The sequence below is a fragment of the Aethina tumida genome, chromosome 1 (genome assembly GCF_024364675.1).
Source record: "Aethina tumida isolate Nest 87 chromosome 1, icAetTumi1.1, whole genome shotgun sequence".
Classification (NCBI taxonomy): domain Eukaryota; kingdom Metazoa; phylum Arthropoda; class Insecta; order Coleoptera; family Nitidulidae; genus Aethina; species Aethina tumida.
This window is the reverse complement of record NC_065435.1, coordinates 78610570-78632959: the sequence shown is the minus strand read 5'-3', so window position 1 is coordinate 78632959 and position 22390 is coordinate 78610570. Positions and strand designations below refer to the sequence as shown.

At 33.1% G+C, this 22390-nt stretch overlaps 1 protein-coding gene across 2 annotated transcripts; it reads left to right on the top strand.

Annotated features, from left to right (window-relative positions):
* Positions 1–6681: 6681 nt before the first annotated feature.
* LOC109609468 (probable chitinase 10) lies at positions 6682–22114 on the top strand. Of its 2 annotated transcripts, none has more exons than XM_020026128.2 (10): positions 6682–6826; positions 15466–15553; positions 16022–16633; positions 17196–17381; positions 17443–17690; positions 17742–18189; positions 19242–19465; positions 19521–20273; positions 20327–20528; positions 21563–22114. In XM_020026128.2, the coding sequence occupies exons 1-10, from the start codon at positions 6824–6826 to the stop codon at positions 21772–21774; spliced, it is 2976 nt and encodes a 991-aa protein (XP_019881687.1). In that variant the 5' UTR covers positions 6682–6823; the 3' UTR covers positions 21775–22114. The 2 variants fall into 2 exon arrangements, with proteins under 2 accessions (XP_019881687.1, XP_049817030.1); XM_049961073.1 differs by lacking the exon at positions 21563–22114 and adding an exon at positions 21022–21556.
* The last annotated feature ends 276 nt before the right edge of the window (positions 22115–22390 follow it).

Sequence of the window (22390 nt, the reverse complement as noted above, 5' to 3'; positions counted from 1 at the left end):
AATCCGTTTTAAGACAGGTAACTAGTTCAGTTAAGTATGTATCTATGGAAAGCAATATTGATAAGACGAAGCAGATAAACAATTTCTTATCATGGATTGTTTGCTCAGTTATCTCCTATGATTGTTCACATAAGATGCCACTAAAATGGTATACAGCCCATTTTGCTGTAAAATGAATTATTCCGCAAGCAATTCGCCCGTGTCAAGAGGTATTCTGTCTTTCAAATAGCTCCATCAGGAGTAGAGAGCAGGAATGATTCGGTTAAAGTCTAGTTAATGTACTTAATTAAGAATTCATAGAGTGTTTTCCTTGAATTTGTCCATTTTAATGGAAACTCGCAGAGTTGGAGTGAACGCAAAAGAATGAAAAATCTAATCAACATTAAAAGCAGAATTATTAAAAAGAAAAAATATTAAATTCGTTCTCGATATTTTTTTCCATTAATGTTCGGGCTTCAGGGAAGACATACAATTTCATCCGAATATTTATGGCTTCAAACTTGTGTATAAATAAGTCAAATGGAAATCAGAGTATGAATAATTAACTGAAATAGTAAGATAATTTGTTTTTATCGGACTTCGACAAGGAAACTTATTGGAGCAAAAGTACTGTTTGTAAATATACAAAGTCGTAAGTGAATAATTAAAGTAGAATTAATAAATAATTAGAAACTTAAAATGTTGTTTGGTATCTATTTTCAACTTGTTTTGACATGCAAATACAAATTATAATTACTAGTTTATTTTTTTAACTATAGAAGTCGAAAACCATTTGATCCGACTGAATTTTGAGAGGAACATCATGCAGGACAGAGTAGGTTCGAAGGCTTTCCAATTGGTATATGATGTTCATTCCAGTATTTTAAGAATCTTGAAATTCTGTGAGTTAATTATTATATAAATTAGTAATTTTTTTAAAAATCATTGATTGTTAAAACGGGACCATTAAAATGTTTTAAGTAAATTACCATATAGACAAATAAGTTAGTAACAATCGTTAGAAGTGTGACATTAACTTTGATTATTATTTTATTTAGAGATAATTTTGAAATTAAAAAAATATGTATAGAATTTCATGTTTAATAAAAGAATACAATGCAGACAAACAAGTTAAATTGGCTACTTCGTTCTTACGAAGTTTTCTTTTATATTCAGTATAAGAATTTACATAATCCTTTTAAAAATACACACCATTGTATAAACAACAGGCATTAAAGCCCATTAGAGAAGCTTTTAGGAGCATAAACAAAACCAAAAAATAAACCTCCTTACGCTTCCTTTTTATTAAGTGAAAACCGGGTTGCATAGTAACAAAATAGACTGAGTATTACAAAGTGCAAACTCGCGTCTCCTGAGAATAAATTTCCAGACTACATAAAAGAATTTTCCCTCGGAAGCGGGGGAAAATTTCTAATGAAAATATTACATCTCCTGTCTACGAAATACCCGGAGATTTTTCCGGGTGCGCAATATAATATGTACGAAGTAAAGGTAAAATATACTTTAAAAATTCATAATACGCTTCAAAAAGGAAAAGTAGTTGACTTTAAACAAGAATAAAGAAGGAGAAAAATTATCTCGTTAGAATTAAAGTATATTACTTATATTTAATTTGGTTTTGGGGCGTGGTCTAGTTAAATTTCCGGTGAAAGGACAACAAGCATTAGGAACAGTACATTAAGTTAAGGTTATCCGGTTTTGATTAGCCATCAAAAATAAATTACTGTGGAATTTTATTTTCACAATTTTTTAATGGTTTTGCACAGTGTTGTCTGGCATGTCCGGAATTTTACTCGGGGTAGGCATGCCCACATGCGGAATAGACGAAATTTAAACTATTTCCGGTATTAATTATATTACGCGGAAGTTTTCCTCCCGCAACGCATCAATCGATATCAAATGCATTTAATTAATGACTTTTATTAAAACGATTACGAAAATCTTCTTTCAAATATTCTCATAAAGGTTTATTAATGTTTTGAAATTTTGCCATAATAATTCAGTTCTGACATTTTAAATGCAAAATGTACTCGAAAAACAAATACCAGAATCGCCGAGAACGTATAAAATCTCATTTCGTAACGTCCGTAAGTTTGCATCCACGTATTTCTTAACTTATTAGCTTTGATGTCAAGGAAATCCTTTTTTACGTTAATAGAATAGAATAGAAAAAATTCTTTGTGCCGTGGAATAAAGCCGATTCAATTCACTAGTCGTACAATATGAACATGCAAAAGGCTAACGATGTGTTTTTAAAAAAAATGTCCAGTTTTTCTTGCAACCGGTGAAAGTACACAGTGAAAGCGTATTTGTGCGAATAGTACCTACATACATGTCACTGTGTTTTAACCTAATAATCATTTTCTTTAATTTAATACTTATGTTAACCCAAAAAAGTTTCGAGTTTACTTTGAATTTAAATTTTCAACGTTACGTCAGGGTTTGTCATAGCAATTAAACCACGTAACGGTCAGTTATCAAAATTGCCTTATTAACATTTAACAAAATAGGTGTGTTTGAATTAATCATTACCGAATATTCGTAGTTTGCGGAAACGAGATCAGCTGGTGTTTCTCACATCCTGATTCGTAACATCGATTCGGTTTGCGTTACTCAGTTGATTTCCTTGTAAATGCGTTTTAGCCACTGGTCATTAAACGAACGGTCGGTCGGGTCTTAAATGTCGTTATCCTTGCGACGACGACGTTGAAAAAAGTTTAATTCACTCTCCGGTTCGTTCTCGAATGTATTGTTGCGAGCTGTTCATAAAATAAATAATTTATCAGTTGTATGCTGGAATATTATGTGCTGGTTTACAGAGCATGTAAACTGGATCAACAATTTTCATTTGCTAATTGAATTTCAAATTCCATTAGGCAGAATTTAATGTAAGACTTTTAAAATGATGTACATGAACCGCGACAACTTTCTAAATAGTCCCTTTTTGGGCAAGTTAATCGTGCCGTTAATTAACCATTTATGTGTCATAATTACCTTATTAATAATTATCCAAATTTATTGCCAACAAAATCAAATTTCTGATGTCAAATAAAAATTTTACACCTACCTTGAATCATTATTTTCGAAATTCTCTCGCTCAACTAATTACTACCAACTATTTTGGATGTATACTATTAAATTGTAAGAGAAATGACTTAACAACGTTTAAGATTCACATGCTAATTCGTGGTGCGTTTGATAAATACTCTTTCCGAAAGGAAAACGCCATTGTTCGATCCGGGTCGACGATAAATTATTCACTGAACTTGCAATTGTCTTTTCTGACAAATTTCTACTAATTAACGATATTTTGCCATGTTCTCATGTCCTGTTTTTTTAAATATTTGAGCACGAGGAGGAACTGACTATAATGTTGAAACTTTAAATAATGCAAATATTTATTCTCATGTCCTGTTTATTGTCGATAAAATCATAACTAGCTAAAATATTGCCTGATCCTAATCTATGAAAATTTGAATGTGTTGACAAATCTGTCTATTGTTCAAAATTTTTGGCAAAGAAAAAATTCCAAATCATTCTAATGAATGCCAAGCCATCGACAAGCAATCTTACAAGTATGGAGTGCCGAGCGATCAGAACTTTGAACATGGATAAAACTATCATAGTTCTCTGAGTAGATAAAGGAAATGCAACAGTTATAATGAAATCCGAGGATTACAAAAACAAGATGGAAGAACTGCTGGACCGGACAAGCTATCGAAAACTGGCTAAGGATCCAACACAGACAAAGCTAAGATACACCAATCTACTAATAAAGAAATCATCCATCCCAGCGGATATCCAAAAACAATTAGTCAAATTAGAAGCGCTTCCACCTCGCTTATATGGTCTGCTTAAAATACATAAAGATAATGTACCACTTCGATCCGTCGTTAGTGCACCTGGGTCACCAACATATAACTTTGGTAAGTATCTTACCAGATTACACCAACCTCATGTTGGAAACACCCCAACCTTTATCAAAGATTTCACACATTTTGTTGAGATATTAAAAGGATTACATCTTGATGTAGAAGATAGACTAGTCAGTTTCGACATAGTGTCACTTCTCACTTCAAATATTTCCTCCAGATATGGTGGATCTTTTCCTAACTGAAAGCTATTTCGTTTAGAACAACAAATTCTACGAACAGACTGAAGGATTAGCAATGGGCAGTCCTCTTAGTCCAGTGATCGCCAATTTCTTTATGGAAAAGTTTGAACAAAAAGCGAGACTTCCAAACACAAACCTTCTGTTTGGTATCGTTACGTGGATGCTACTTTTGTGATATGGAAACATGCACAAGAAAAACTAAATCAGTTTCTAAAACACCTAGACTCTCAACATAACAAAATAAAATTCACAATGGAAATGGAGAAGCAGAACCAAATACTCTCTTTGGATGTCCTAGTAAAAAGAGTGGGTGAACATTTGGACCATACAGTATACCGAAAACCTACACACACCAATCAGTTTCTATATAAACTATCTAACCATCATTCTAGTCAGAAACAAGGTGGTGCCACACACTACCTCGCTGAAGAACAAGAACACTTAGAAAAAAACTACAGGCCAACGGATACAAGCGCTCAGAAATAAGACATACAATGAGACCTCACACTAATAATAAAGATCCACCTAATGAGCCCACGATTGGTAAATCTTTTCTCCCATGTATATGTAAAGTTACCGATAGAATTGGAAAAATTTTATTAAAACATAACATCCATACTGTTTTTTATACTAACAAGGAAGATTCAACACAGTCTCAGATCTGCCAAAGATAGGAGAGACCATCAAACAGCTTCTGGGATATGCGGTATACATCATGCTCTTGCGGGAAAGTATACATCGGTACCACAAAACGTTCAATAGGGACTAGGATTAAAGAACACAAACGAAACTTCATCTTAGGACAGTCAGACAAGTTTGCTGTAGCTGAACATGCACTGTTAGATGGAAATCACAAGATAGAATTCCAAGATACACAATTGCATACCTCGACAACTGGATATCACAAGAGAATGATTAGGGAAGCAATTGAAATCTATAAACACGGAAACAACAGAGAAGAAGAAGCATTGAAGCTGAATTAAAATATGGACACCAGTGCTCAATAATAATAAAAAACCGTTAAGCAGATAAGAACGGCCAACAAACAGAATTTCTAGAACATCAATTGAAGATGCTAGCCACTCGCGCTAGCGAAACGTTAGGATTTAATTCCAACAAACGTCGACCAATAAACCCGAACAATTATAGATATGAAAACAATGGTCACGAAACTCTCAACCTTTAAAGAAAAAATTGATAAGATAAACATTCGGTAGGTTCATTATTGCGAAGTTGCTGGTGTAAATTAGTCAGTACAAACAATAATTTTACGATTTGGCTTTTGACGAAGAGAAATTTCCAAACGGATATGCTTAAACGTTTTTAATAAAGTAAAAATAAAAAATCGTTTTGCGCGTCGCGCATAAAATGTCATCGTATCGCATGCACGTCGTATTGACTCTCTACCACTTAGTAGGTTATTACACCACTGAACTAGATTACAAGTCGTTGGTTTCGCACTTCTCTTTACTTTTAATAAGGTTTCTTGTGCCAAAACGAAATTGCTTTATGAACCGTGCGTTCCTTATCTGCCAGTCGAATTACTGGAATCAGTTAAATTATCCCTGTTTTCATGGCAAAAAACAAAAATACCTGAATAAATTAAATCTTCTCCGTACAAGATTAAATAATAATTCGATTTGGTGTTGTGGCACAATGTGAGAAGGCTGATTGACTGACGTATTATTAAAATGCAGTCGAACACGTTTCGTGAGATGAAATTTCATATCCAAGACGTTTTGTATTGACCGCGGCTGATTTTTTTACCTGCTAAACAATAAAATGTAAACGAGGAAGTTTCGTGTTTTAAATATTTAAAGTTCTCACATGACATTTAAGTTGTTGGTGGTTTTAATCTGTACAATATTAAACACTTGTTGTAGTTGCTAAATATAGACATTCACCTGTCGGGAAGAAAGTTTAAATTATGTAAAGAATATTAAACTCGCACCTACGTGCTTGATGAAAATTAACATTCAATTTTGGGTTAGTTAAATTTAATATTCGTCGCACTTGGATGTTACTAAATTGTTGTCTTCATTTCAAGGATCCAAATTGCAAAAAGAAACAATTAAATTATGATCAAATGGCATGTCCTACACCACAAGGTTAATTAAATTAAAAACAGTTTACTTTTATTCTTAACTTCTTATGTTAATGACAATTCTAACGAGTCACTAAATTTTACAGTAAAATGTGTCAATTTCCCTTGATATATTTAAATAAGCAAAAACACAACCAGCAACAATTTGATCAACCTCTTCCGTACTTTTTTGATCGACAAGCGAATTTGGTCAACGCGACACCTCGACCAAACAGTACCTCTAACTAGGAAAAGAAAGGTACCGCACAGTCCTTCAAGTCGAAAAGAAACAACACCATCCGAGGTACGCTTAAGACAAAGACACCAAGACAAACTTTCGAATCTCGTGTGCTATATGTTTGTGGTAAACAAAGACCGACTTACAAACACTCGATTGTATGCGAAAGAGACGAAATGCTGGGGGAATTGTGGTACTGGAAGGGGCCTTAGCTCGAGCGAATTTTGTTCTTGGTGCGTTAACAGTGATCGACTCGACACCGGCAAAGGTTCGTCGAAGAAGTGAAGCGAGTTCGCGAACGATTTTGGTGAACTGTGTACGGTGATTTCCACATTTGGATTTGGAATTGTACTTTTTGGGTTGACTGATTGTGATTTCGCACGGCAAAATGGTAAGTTGACAGATGTGAAAACCGGTGTAAATGGGCACGCACTTTTTACTTATTAGGGACTGGAAATTGATTTAATTGGAATTGAAAGTTCTGGTGGATGTTCGTTCCTAAAATGGACTTGTGAAATGGTTCGTTCTTGATAACAATTTGTGGTTCCGGCAACCATATCATTAAAACTAAAATGATAATATTTTTATCGAAAAAGAAATATGTAAAAGAATATTAACTATTTTTAATAAGTATGAAATTAAGTAAAAAATGCGTATAAAAAATATTTAATATGTTTTTGAAAATTTTGCCTCAGTGACATTTAAAATATATAATAAATGTAAAGTATATACATATACATTACAAAATGTTTAAAATCTATTAACTTTTCATAAGCTTGGAAAATGATTAAAATATATCAAACCATATAAAATGTAAGAAATATACTTTATAAAATGTACTACATGTATATGTATACATATGTAAAAACTATTTTTAATCAAAATATAACAATCTGTATCAATCTGTATCTGTTAAAATATATTTGAAATCTATTATGTTTCTAAAAATTTTAGAAAACATATTATATTTCAAAAAATTAACTTTTCATGAGCTTAGAAAATGATTAAAACATACTAAACCATATAAAATGTAAGAAATACATATAATTTATAAAATGTACTAAATCTATATGTATACCTATGTAAAAACTATTTTTAATCAAAATATAATAATTTGAATCAATCTGTATCCATTAAAATATATTTTAAAATCTATTATGTTTTTAAAAATTCTAGAAAACATATTATATATTAAAATATATCACTACTTAATTAGTTCTCTTATTTATTCAATAAATCTAAATGAAAGATAAATAAATACAAGATGTATATAATTTATATAATTATAATACTGAAAGAAATTATCTATTTTGATCTATTCAATTTTCACAAAATCGGATCTTAAAAATGAAACAGGAAGAAAATACAATAACCACATATTTATTGTTTAACAATTCCACACACTTAAATATAAACTGGCATTTAGGTATTTTCAACACCACGAGAACAATTTAAACAATTTTCACAAAACAATACTAAACAAAACATTTTTTCAGTCGACTGAAATTACTTAATATTTTTTGTTATATGCAAATCACGATGAAATTTCTACTGCAATTGTTGTGGCCGAGACAGAAAGTAAAAGTTTTAGGACAATGTGTCGATTTTCTAAAAGCAAACGCTAAAGAAGAACTGATACAAAATTTAATTTATATTATATTTACTTGTAAATCGTAGCAACAGTTCAAGGTTAAAAATAAAAAAAAATTCTTCAGTTTTATAACCAACTATATGTCCATTTCAAATTCAAATATTAATTAACACTTGCCCATAATTTATAGACATTTTGAAACAATTTATGGTACCAATTAATATATTATACAACTGATTTCAATTACATAACGACATATATATATATATATATATATATATATATATATATATATATATATAGAATCTGGTTTCTTGTAATTATTACTTGACTGTTTTAGGAAACTGCTCCGTTTTAATTGTGTGGGCTTTATAACATTTACAACACATTAATCTGGCACATGTGAAAAACCACTTTTAATTTCAAACAAAAGACAACGCAACACGTTTTTGGCGCGAATACATAATTAATCAAATGATTTGGCCCTCCTGAAAGTATTATAAAATAAAAATTTACTCGTTATTAGGTGTGTTGCATTTAAAAAAAAAACCGGCCTTGGATGATTAATAATATATTAAAAACGTATAATAATATTATTTAAATCACCATCCACATTAGCAAGAACCGGAATAAAAATCACTTCCAATCGATCCACGAGCAGAAATTAATGCAACTCCTGCAAATTTCAAAACCGTTTACATCTTGCACATCCACTTTACATTTGCATATCGGCGAAGTTATGCAACGTTTTGAATTATATAATTTTTCATAAAGTTCACCATAAAGGTGATATTACAAAACACACACTTAATATTTTGTGCGGCTTTCGGCCGTCTCAAACGTTTCATATTTCAGTCATGAACCGATAATTCTGCTGAAATCAAACCTTGTGGTACCTAATGCACTTCATCACGACTTTAATGCTACTTGCGACACCGTTGTATCAATTTAACATTTGTTGACATGATGGTGCTTCGTGGTTGTTTTCTTGGGTAATTAATCGTGCACATGGTAATTCAGGAGACGTCTTCTTTTCTTGGATTTTACCTTTTAGCTAGGTAAATCCGATTCGCCCGAAGGCGAATTTCGTCGGTTTGCACTAATGCTCATCGAATGGACTTTTAATTAACAGGTTTTCTAATTTTTCCTGTCCGGATTATTTGAAAGTTTTGATAATTACCCTGCTACCAAGGCTGGACATCCGTTTTTATTTTGATTGTATCGTATTTTGTGGGACCTTGAAGGCAATGGTGAATAAGAAATAAATATCAGTAGTTTATTGTTATTTGTAAAATTTGTTTCACATGTAAATTATATCCACGAGCTTTTTTAAGTGTTTTCATTTTTTATTAAATAGTTTAAAGGAAAATAATTTAATCAGTGAAAATCCAGGCCAACACAAAAACACAAAAATTCGTAAAATGGTACGAAACTACATGAAACCAAGAGTTACGGAACAGAAAAAGATAATTAGCTCCGAGCATTTTGAGGTCACTGGGTCATAATCCACAAGAACCCGAATGAATTTAGGTGTTCATAAAATTATACGTTTTATGCCATTTGAATATAAAACGTTTTCGAGTGCGTTTTCAATTTCTTTTCTACTTTCACGTCGGCGCCGTTTTGTTACAGATACCAGTTTTACATTTTTGTCGTGTATAAGTGTAACAAAAGAAAAAACGTCACTCGAAAGCAACTATTTGTCGTGAAATTTATATTTCGTTTGCTACGTAAATGACTCTAAATTAATTTTAAAGGACGCTCGTAAATTAATCAGAGCGTGAAATACATCGATTTGTGTTTATAATTGGCGGATTCATGGTCTTAGAAATATACCAGATCACACATTTTGTAGAGCAACTCACTGTACATTGTTTTAGATCATTTTTACACAGTATGGTGTTATTTAAACCATATCTGAATAATTTTAACACAGTCATTTAACAATAGGAAACAATTATGAAGAAATTCACAGACGAAAAGTTGCTTTTCGCCGGCCAGAACCGAGGAGATTCGAGCGGGCGATGAGAAGATGAACTTTCGTGATCCAGTTTTAATTGTATTCGCGATTAACATAAAAATCAAACGTTTTGCAACGGCACAGAAAAATCGAGTCGAAGGGAAATAATGAAACAATCGGATTATATAACCGATATTGTTTGAGTGGAAACGATCGAAGTTCTTAAGTAAACCTACCGAAATTCTGGTAGCGGCCATTTCGCAACGGAAAACGGCATTATATAAATTACCCAACGGCATATTTAACCTTTATGATTGTAATTAAAAATCGTTGCGTTGCGAAAAATACGTACGGTTACAGATTATTTATTTCCTTTTGTAAATCACCAATTGAAATGTTGGGCAACGAATTGGTGTTTAAACATTGCGACATATTTGTTTTATTGAATAATGGATAATTAACATATTAATCTAACAAATTAACACCGAAACTTTTATAACGCACAAATTAAAATGTGTTCAAATTTTTTCACAGTTATTCGATTATGACTGGTTAGTTTAATAATAAACAATTATTATGTGACTTCAATACGAATTAGTGAAACTGTTTGTACACTTTACGCAACTCAATATGTCTATACTTCCTGCATCAGAAACAACAGAAACTACTGGTCAATGTATTATATAATAACTCATAATAATTGGCTATTATATATCCTCAGGTATATCTAACAGTTTAGCAACGATTATAAAACAAACGTTCAAATTTGATAGCCTATATAAATTGGATTTATAAAATTTTTAAGTTTTTATGCCCATATTACCATGAATATTTCATATTTTCTTTAATTATATTATTTGGCGAAACATATCGTGATTTTACATCTCCAATTTAATAGAAAGCCTTTAATAATCACACATTTTAGAATTCCGTGCTTAGAATATCGAAAACGAAGTCATGCATAGAACGAAAAAATATCACTTTCATAATTATCTAAAAGTCCTATTACGATGAAAGTATAATCAACATATAAATTATTACCATAAATATTGTTAAATACTCTAGTGAATCAGTTTTCCATAAAAAACGATTTGTTCATGTTAAAAGTGCGTCGGTGTGTTGTGTTTATATCGGTAAAGATCATGGTCCTTTGGATTTTTTAAAAAGTCGTCATACAAGTTTTACAGTCAATTAATGCCTATTAATCGACAAATTTCCGTTTCCATTTTTTGTTTCACGTGGGGCGATTTCGACATAATCTTTCAATAATCTTAATTCAAGGTAAATATTTACAGAATCAAATATATAAATTTTGATTTGAGTATAAGGGAATATAAAATTATGGAAATTATTCAAGTATTATTTACGAAAAATCGAATCGAAAAATAAAAACGATCAGAATTGAATTTAGAGTTTTTAAATGATCAAATTTAATAAAAATAGTAGTTATAAATAAGTATAATGAAAATTATGCATATTATAAATAGTAAACAAAAATAAATTGTACATTAATTATTAATTAAATTAATTGTATTATATTCAATATAAAAATATAGAACTAGAACTATTAAATTTTGATTTGAGTACAAGGGAATACAAAATTATAAAAATTATTCAAGTATTATTTACAAAAATTATAATATAAAATAAACGCAAAATTCATAAAAGTATTTATTCTTTTACATCCGTACAAAACTTTTTGTTTACAGAGTTTTTTAGGTCAGTAGGTTAAATTAGGCTTATTAAACTTTATAATTTCGCCTAAAAGTGTGTTAAATGTTTAAATTTATTGCCAAAACATACGAAAGGAACAGTTTCTATTTTAATCAAATCCAATGAAATCGTTAAAGATAATGATTAAATGTAAATTGTGGATTCTCGTTGAATCCGAGCCTATGTTTTACATTACAAATGTTTATGTAAGCGTTGCATAATGCACATTCAAATGTACAGTTAAAAAAAGTAAAAGCGAGGTTATTGAAGACGATTTTCAAGTTTTTGAATGTGGCAGGTACATACCTATAACATATAGCTATTAAATTTCTAAATTACAATTTCCATAAGGGGTAATTATAATTAGTTTTGCAGGAAATATCCGGTTAATTATTTTAGAAATCCGCAGACGTTAATTTTTCATTAACACGCATCGGGATCAAAAGATTTTGTTTTCGGATAAAATGAATTTCGAAAGTGTCATTTATATAACAGCCATTGTCTAATTGTTCAAGCTTCTGTTTGTTAATTGCTGAAAGAATGGCCTCAAGTTTCTTGACATTATTAGACCATTAGGAATTTTTCTTGACATTTACAAACATATTTAAAACATTTCATAATTGTTGACGATTTTTTTAATGTAAATATCTATCTCCATAGCTATAAATCTTAATTATACTGAATGTTTTCAAAGTAATAATTTATTGTTTAACATACTTTCGATTAAATTAAGAGATTTAACACTCGTTAAATTCTAAATTAAAATTTTAATAAGGGTTAAATAATATTTAATAATGAATGTGACAATAATTTAATAAATTAATTCACATAAGATAATAAACTTGTTTTTTATTGTAAAAACCAATCAACAAAAACTAACTGTAAAACCAAATGAATTGCTACAATAAAATCTACATCCTTGTGTCTTGATTACTGAACAACTAAAGAATTTTAATTTCATCCATCCAAATATGGCCAAGTATAAAATAATTTGTAGTGTCTGCAAAAAAACGAGAATGTTATTAAAAAAAAACTCGTTCTTTGCTACGTATATTTTAGGATCAACGCCACGAAAATTACAAAACCAGAGTCGACAATCGATTTTTTCGTTTTCGTTGGGCAACACGTTGTTCATTATTGCAATGTCTTTAACTTTCGTTAATTGGTGTCAATAAAAAATCATAGAGTACTTATTTAAACTTTAACCTACTTTTGAGTAGAGGTCGCACGAATTATGCCATTTTAGTGCGTCTCCAAAAGCTGATGCAAATCGGCGTGTCATCTTCGTCGCATAAAATACAGTTGCTCGTATTTGCATACAATTGAAAAATATCGGCGCGACCGAAAGCGAAAATGAATACGTCACGACTTCGCGAGATGATCGTGTTTGTGTTTGATGAGGATAATGGGTTGTGGTTCAAGACTGTCACGTATCAACTTTTTGACGTATATTTCCTGTTGTTCGGACATGTTTTGGTTCTTTAACAGTTTTTTACGAGACCGTGGGACAAAATTTTTTGAGCATAAGACCAACCCATTGGTCGTACGAGTCTAATGATTGGCATTTACGCTGTGCTAAAATGCGACTTTTTCAGCAGTCAAGGCGAATCGGTGCAACGAAATGTCACCAGACTTCCAAGTCTCCAATTCCTCCACAAACCTCAACTCAAAACATAAAATTCAGGAAGATGGACGTCGATCCTTGAAAAATTTCAGGTGTCACGATCGACAGCAATGGGAGGGACCTTTGAGTAACCGAAACAGGTGGTCGTGTGCAAAGTTGGCCAAATATACAATTTTCACTTTCACTTATTTGCAACGCACCTGATCTTTGTGGCTCCATTAAAACTATTTAATTTTCATGCGAAACACTCCAGACACAAAAGGCATTATATTTAAATCGTATTGTGCCTGAAATGTGACTCAAAACCACACGGAAAACGCCCACATGTTCGACCTCCAGTCAAAAGCTCTAGACTTCCTAGAACCAGGCCAGGATTAAAATGATTGCACAAAATTCCTTCGAATTTGTTGAATGGTTCGCTCAGTTTTTAACTTCCGACTTCAAGACTTCAAAAATAAAACGTCTGAACCTTTCAAAAGCGCCACTTTGTTTCAAATCGCTTGAAACGATTAATAATAATTTTTTAAAATCCTATCTTGTATCTGAGTATCGATTGTCGGTCCGGTTTTTTCTCTTATCCAAGGTGATTTGCTTTATGTTAATGGTTTCGAAACAGCTCCGCTATTAACTGTGCACTGTTCACATGTGGATAATGAAGTACTTGAGGCCATAAAAGAGGTCATAGGTGGATAATTCACTTCGGTTAATCCAAACTGAAATCTGACTCATGAAAATTACGTAGTTAAAGTAAAATCTCATGTTATGCCTGTGTTTATCCTGTCAGAATTTCAAGGTCCTTCAGTTTCATTACACATTAATATTTTATAAAAACAATGTGCTACATTCACTTTTTAACGATTATCTAACAGTTAATGGTGTTACAGCAGCAAAACTGGATCATAGTCGAGAAATGCGACGAAAAAATAAACGGGGACACAGTCAAATTTTGCAGCCAAATTAATTATTCATCGCGGTGCAAAAATAAACAAAGCTCGAGGCTGACGGAAAGCGAGAAGGCTAACAACTATATCATGGTACTGAAATTAGAGGGTGCGGTATTTGACTTAGTCCAGGACCGTACGACACAATTTTTATTCTTCCTGACTGTTCAGCTCGATAAGATCATTGTCCATTGTCTCAGGAAAAACGATTAGAAACGCCATATATACATATGCTCATTGTTCGTGCATTTTAATATTAAACAAATTTTTTTGCCGTTGTTTCACATGCGAGTTTCTAATGTGAGCTTTCTCTCTCTCGAATCCTAAAAACAAAGCTGCTGATTTCGTGATTTACAATTGTTAAATGAGCAGTAAATCAATTCAAGGTGAAGATATGATCGTAATTGTATAATTGTGTTGAAATTAATAGTTGACAAGGCTGATTTTGGAACTTTTATTTTTGCGGTTGAACAAAAGTTCGGCCGGTTAAACCGGAAATCAATGATTAATTAGTCACGCACGATCCGTAATATTTCTTTGCCTCGGTAAAAAATAGAAATTTCGGTAATTACTTTATTGACTCCCATTAAAGGCTTTGCATAATATCGGACGTGGGAAAAATGATTCGATAATAATTTTAGTATAATTTTAATGCAATTTACCTTCTAATCCAGTGAAAGGTGCAACAACACCGACAATTTACATGTCGCACTCCATTTACATTTATTCAATTTTCTCCCGGTGTTTGTAAATAAATAAAAAATCAACTGAGGTCGATGATTTCAATCTCTATGACTAATCTGTAATTATTTGGCATCATCGCGACCATTAACGATTACAAACGTGATCTATTGTTTTACATCGTGTTTTCCTTGAGGATTGTTTTAGTGTTTTATGGAAAATTAGTTCTTTAATTGTGTAAAACTGTTTTAATTTTCTATTTATATCTTTGATGACGCTGATGTGTTAATTAATAATTATGTATGATCCAAGTTGTTCTAAAATGACCAGGAAGAACGGGAATTTGATTTGTTACGAGTAAATCTAATTCCAACTAATAGAAACTATTGGATTTGATTTGATTTACTAGAAATAACTTTCTATTATTTTTTTATTGGAGCAATTGCGGGTTGATTGTTTTGACTTTCTATTAGCGGAATAAATTTAAATGTGAATTATAATCAATATTAACGTTTTACAGATTCCCCGGCCTAGAGGGAAACTGAGAACCGCCGTTTTAATATGTGTAGTCGTCGTAGTTTTAGTCCACTTAGCGTCCGCAGAACGAGGTAAGTTTTAATTCATTTTGATACATATAATAGGTAACTATTACCCAGTTGCAAAACACATTAAATTCCACTCAATAAAAGTTCACAAATATCCAATGCATTAAGACCAAAATCCAAAAAAGGACATTTAGTATGACTGATGTAGATAATAATTATTGGCCGGTAATTATATTTTAACGTTTTTACATAGCGAGAAGGTTATCCCTCTTAATTACTGTTAAATTTAATCAGTAAATCTTTATCAAAACGAATTGCGGAAGGTAACGTATCTTTAATAAACGTCTGTATCTTCACAATCACGTTTTCTGCTCATTAATACCGTTTAATAATGTCCGTGAAGTAATCCGGTCGAATAACATCAATTAATTAAAATTTTGCAACTGGTAATAAATAAAAACGACACCCGAATAGTTTTTCTAGGAACATCTTGACATTTAATTTTGTTTACAACGCTTTTTTTCCTCCCAGTTACCAGACGAAGATTCCGTAGACCAACGTCGAAAGTCGTCACCGAAAAAAGCGTTTCAGTTTCCAAGGACCAAGACGTTTCGTCCAGTGTTAACCGATTTAGGGTGAGAACCCGGGGTGGAAACCGCAAATCGTCGTCGGATAACGCAGTTTCTGCGAACACCAAAAAAGAGAAGAAAGATGATGGCTATAAAGTTGTGTGTTACTACACTAACTGGTCTCAATACAGACCTAAGATTGGTAAATTCACACCAGAAGATATCTTGCCGGACTTGTGCACCCACATCATCTTCGCCTTCGGATGGTTAAAAAAAGGCAAGCTCTCCTCGTTTGAAAGTAATGACGAGACCAAAGATGGAAAAGTGGGACTGTATGAGAGAATTCAAAAATTGAAAAAGGGCAATCCTAAATTGAAGACTTTATTGGCTATTGGTGGGTGGTCCTTTGGTACTCAGAAGTTCAAGGACATGTCTGCCACAAGATACGCCAGACAAACCTTCATCTACAGTGCCATTCCGTTCTTGAGGAACCGTGGATTCGACGGTCTCGATTTGGATTGGGAGTATCCTAAAGGGTCTGATGACAAGAAGAATTACGTTCATCTGTTGAAAGGTATTATGAATGTATAATTAATGCAATGCACGCCTATTGTTACACTTATTGTTTTAAATTAATGTGTCTATTAATATTCATGCGTTTTGACAAATTACATGCCTGCACACATTTTCAATTGTATGAGTGTTGTAACATAACTGTGTTGCTATCATACAACCTTCAGCACTCGCTACAATATTTTAGGTAAATTCCACACGTAATTTACAATTTAAATCACGCAAGAGACAATATTTGCTAGAATACGAGACGAGGTCACATTTAGAAAACGCCTTGATTTAAAAGACAACCAAAACTGTATATTATAAAAGTGTTGCCAAGTTGCAGAACTGGGTTAAAGAAAGCTGAGGAAAACGCAGCAGCTTTATTTTAATAACATATACTGCAACACAATTAAGGCTCGTCTAATGTGATGTAATTAAATATTAAAATGTTTCCAACAGACTTCATGCTTCTAATATAATTACTTGATGGACTATTAACATCCTACTTATGTTGACCAAGACATTTCAAACACAATAAAATTAAAAATACAATATCTGAAAGTAATGTATTCTTTCAGAACTGAGAGAAGCTTTCGAAGCTGAAGCTCAAGAAATCAAGAAGCCCACTTTGCTGTTATCTGCAGCTGTCCCAGTAGGACCAGACAACATCAAGGCTGGATACGATGTTCCAGCAGTTGCTTCTTACTTAGATTTCATTAATTTGATGGCGTACGATTTTCACGGTAAATGGGAAAGAGAAACAGGTAAAACAATGAACAATCATCAGCCATTAAAATAATAACATTTCCATTTTTGATATTTAAGGTCACAACGCTCCATTGTACTCCCCAAGCAGTGACAGCAACTGGCAGAAACAACTGAACGTTGAACATGCTGCTAATTTGTGGGTGAAATTGGGAGCACCCAAAGAAAAAATGGTCATTGGCATGCCGACTTATGGTAGATCATTTACTCTTCAAAATAAATCAAAATATGGCGTTCACGCTGCTTCCACCGGTGGAGGAAAAGAAGGAACGTACACTAAAGAAGGGGGCTTTTTAGCCTACTACGAGGTACGGTTCAATCTTAAAAACTGTGAATTTATCTAAAAGATTATGTTGCAGGTATGTGAAATGTTACAAAATGGAGCATCCTATGTGTGGGATAACGAGATGAAGGTACCGTATGCAGTACAAGACGATCAATGGATCGGGTTTGACGACGAAAGATCCATAAGATACAAGATGAAGTGGATTAAAGAAAATGGATTTGCTGGCGCCATGGTATGGACCATCGACATGGACGATTTCACCGGTACAGTTTGCGGGGGAGAGGTCAAATATCCATTGATCGGTGCCATGAGAGAAGAATTGAGAGGTATCTCTAGAGGCAAAGACGCCAAGGATATTGATTGGGAGAAGGTTGCTGGAGGACCAGTGGACGAAGACGAGGATGATGAGGATGAGGAAGAGAAACCGGCTCCAGTTAAAGTACCCGTGTCCGAAGTGTTGAAGAGGGCTGGAAAACCGGGCAAGAAAATCAGGAAAGGCGGCCGCGTTAGTAATAAGAAAGGTGAGAAATGTAATATGTGAATTGTTAAAGTAATTATGGTGCTCCACATTATACTTATCTTTGTGTTCCATAACGTGCAGTTATGTAAAACATAAATCCGCGATTTGTTATAAAAAAATTAGCGAATGTGCGTTTGATACAGTTCACAAAGTATTTCGCTTAGGGCTTGATACAGGTTTTATTGCACAACACGGGCTTAACTGGGTTGAGATATGTAACACCAGGGGCGTAGCAACGACGAAATTAATTTACATGAGTAGTTGCAGTTATAAATGACGGTAACCACGCCTATGCATATAACTATAACTGTATAAATAATAATGCAACATGGTACAGTTATTCGATTTTATTCATAAGGATTTGCAGAACCATTCAGCAACAACACATCCTTGAATAATCCCCGCCATTAAAATTGGTATAAATGCAAAACATTGACATAAATCTTAAATGAACCGCCGTTAGACATTCTTTAGTTCTGATAGGATCACGCAACTAATCGCCAACGGCATGTCAAATAATTCTATTCGTTCTATGCCATTAACGATGACAATCAAGATAAATACGTTGCAATTGGTCTGTTGCATCTGTACGTGTTACTGACTAAGTTCAATTACGCCCAAAGATTCAAGCAGCGGCACGTATAAGAAAAGTAAAGTTTAATATTAACGCAATGATAATTTGATTGATGCTGGTTTTAGAAAGTCCAATTGCAAGAAAAGCCGCAAAATCCGCCGCCAGAGATAATGATCGGTAGTTAGGTTTAGCATTTAACATGTGTTGGATAAATGGTATAAAATTGTTGACGTTATCATGTTATGTAGAGAAAAAAATTAGGCCCATGAGATTTTTTTTTATTTTTTATTAGGAAACGAAATTGATCTTGATTTCACTACAATCATTTCTAATTTAACAATCTATGAAGGTTCTACAGTCGTTTAATGACTTTTGCCGATCAACACTTAATTCATTCTGATTAATACCTACAACAATTAGTTTCCTTTTATTTTTCTTCCTGTTGTCATTTTATTTTTTGTTTTCTTTCTTTCTAACAGTGCGTAAACCTCAAGTGTTCTGCTACATCACCAGTTGGTCAAAGAAACGTCCAGGTGCAGGAAAATTCTTACCGGAGGATATCAACCCTTCACTTTGCACACACGTCATTTACGCCTTCGCTACAATCAACAAGGACCATAAACTAGCCGAAGCTGACGAAGACAAGGATCCGGAAATGTACGACAGAGTAATCGAACTTCGGGAGAAAAATCCCGACCTCAAGGTACAATTCCTTTCTACATTTATAATTTCTCTTCTCCAACATTTCTGTTTTTAAGGTTTTGTTGGCAATTGGAGGCTGGGCATTCGGCTCAACACCATTCAAGGAATTGACTGGCAATACATTCAGAATGAACCAGTTTGTGTATGACGCCATTGAATTCCTGCGTGAATATAAATTCAACGGTCTGGACGTGGACTGGGAATATCCACGTGGTGCTGACGACCGTGTTGCGTACGTCAATCTCTTGAAAGAACTAAGATTAGCGTTCGAAGGGGAGGCTAAAAGCAGCGGTCAACCGCGTCTTCTCCTCACAGCCGCTGTGCCAGCCAGTTTTGAAGCCATAGCAGCAGGGTACGACGTACCAGAAATTGCCAAGTATCTTGATTTCATCAACGTTATGACATACGACTTCCACGGACAATGGGAGAGAACCGTAGGTCACAACGCCCCCTTGTTCCCTCTGGAGAGCGCGACGAAGTATCAGAAGAAATTAACAGTTGATTACTCAGCGAGAGAGTGGGTAAAACAGGGTGCGCCTAAAGAGAAGCTCATGATTGGCATGCCAACTTATGGAAGGAGCTTCGAGTTGGTTAACATCAGTCAGTTTGACATTGGAGCACCAGCTAGCGGCGGTGGTACTCCAGGAAAGTACACTAACGAAGCAGGATTCATGAGTTTCTACGAAATCTGCGACTTCCTACATGAGGATAACACTACTTTGGTGTGGGATAATGAACAGCAAGTGCCTTTCGCTTATAGAGACAACCAGTGGGTCGGTTTTGATGATGAGAGAAGTCTTAAGACCAAGGTACATTTGTTTATTTATATTCAAATAATTTATAAAGTTATAATGATTTCCAGATGGCATGGCTTAAGGAAGAAGGTTTTGGAGGCATCATGATTTGGTCCATAGACATGGACGACTTTAGAGGATCATGTGGAAGTGGCAAGTATCCTTTGATCAACGCTATGAGGCAAGAACTTGAAGGATACAAAGTTAAGTTAGAATACGATGGTCCATACGAGACTTCCGTGTCTTCCGGACAGTACACAACTAAAGATCGTAAGTATGTCATATTGAAAATCTGTATATATTATTGTATATTCGTGGTCGTGGTCGAGTTCTCATATTGTATGGTAGTAGGCATTTTGAAGTAGAGATTTGGATGTAGATATTTTGGTATATCATCTTTCATCAATTCGTTTTATCAAAGTGTACAGAAGAGAAAGTGTTTTATATATTTATTAGACAAGTGTAATTAATTATGTAGTGTGTACAGCACTAGGTAAGCAATATTTGATTATATTTTTTATATAATCACATATTTACTTATATATCTTCCTTCGAAACATCTTTCTACATATCATCAATCCTTTAAACTGCAACATAATATTTCCTACTAACATTAACATTCAAAGAAAACACCTCTATTATTTTAGTTAAAATTTTTTGCATCACCTAAAACATTTTAACATCACCTTTCTTTGAAAACTAACAGTTTTGAGTTGTGAACAAATAAACACTGGTAAAATTTCTCACTCAAACAATGTTACAGCAAATGTCATAACCTGTGATGAAGAAGAAGGACACATCAGTTACCACGTGGACAAGAACGACTGCAAAATGTACTTCATGTGTGAAGGAGAGAGGAAGCATCACATGCCTTGTCCAGTGAATCTGGTCTTCAATCCGGACCAAAACGTGTGCGATTGGCCAGAAAATGTCGCCCATTGTGCCCATCTCACTTCCGCTCCACCCACTGAATAATTGTGGTTGTGAATTGCCAATTTTTGTACATAGTGAAAAAAGTTTCTCCTCTTTTTCTGTTCTTTCTGTTATTCTTCAACCCTGCCATAATGATTAAAGATTTTCTATCAGATTTTCTTTCACTTCTTTCCCTCTCACTCTTGTGACAAGTATTTATAAATTATATTTAGGTTTAAGTTAAATGAATATTTTATACGTTGTGTATTATAATAATTTTTATTGTAAATATTAAAATAAAATTATAAACAGTCACAACAGGATCCTTTAGTAGACCCATATCACCACAGCTGTATCTGTTCCTCATGTAATGATCTCTGGTATTTTTACAGCAAATGAGGTTGTTTGTGAGGAAGAGGATGGTCACATAAGTTACCACGTGGACAAAAACGACTGTAAGATGTACTACATGTGCGAAGGCGAACGGAAACATCACATGCCTTGTCCGGCTAATCTGGTCTTCAATCCGGATCAAAATGTTTGTGATTGGCCCGAGAATGTCGCCCACTGTGCCCACTTAACGGCTGCACCACCAGCTGAATAATTTTGTTTTTAGGATAATGCCAAAAAAATATGTAGAATTTTGAGCGTGTATATATAAATAATTTATTAATCTTTCGGGATACATTTTTTTTTTCGCCAAATTGCTGCGACTGATTCTTGTTCGAGTTTTTGCAATGCCATAAAACAAACGTTCGATATGATTGAAATTGTGTCTATGGATTTGAAATGTATTTATCATTTATGTTTATTTAGTTTTAGATTAGACGATAAAAGACATGAGTTTTGTACAATTTATACATAATTTTTTATGTTTTATGTTTAAAACGTAAACAAATTGTAAATATTATATGTTTAAATAAATTATAGTTTATGTTACAGAATGTTGTTTTATTATATTTGTACAGTCGAACTTCGATAACTCGAACCATGATTTGCCACAAATAATAACGTGTTATCAAGACTTCAAGTTATCAAATAAAATACTTATATAGAAAGTTATAAATGTATATTTATCATGAATGATTTAAACTAGATATTATTAAAGATACCTTTTGATACCTACAAAATAGGTAATATCTAAATAAAGTTTTTATTTTAATGCAAAAATAAGCTGTGTTTGACGAAAATTTTTTTTTTTTTTTTCATTTTCAAAAAAA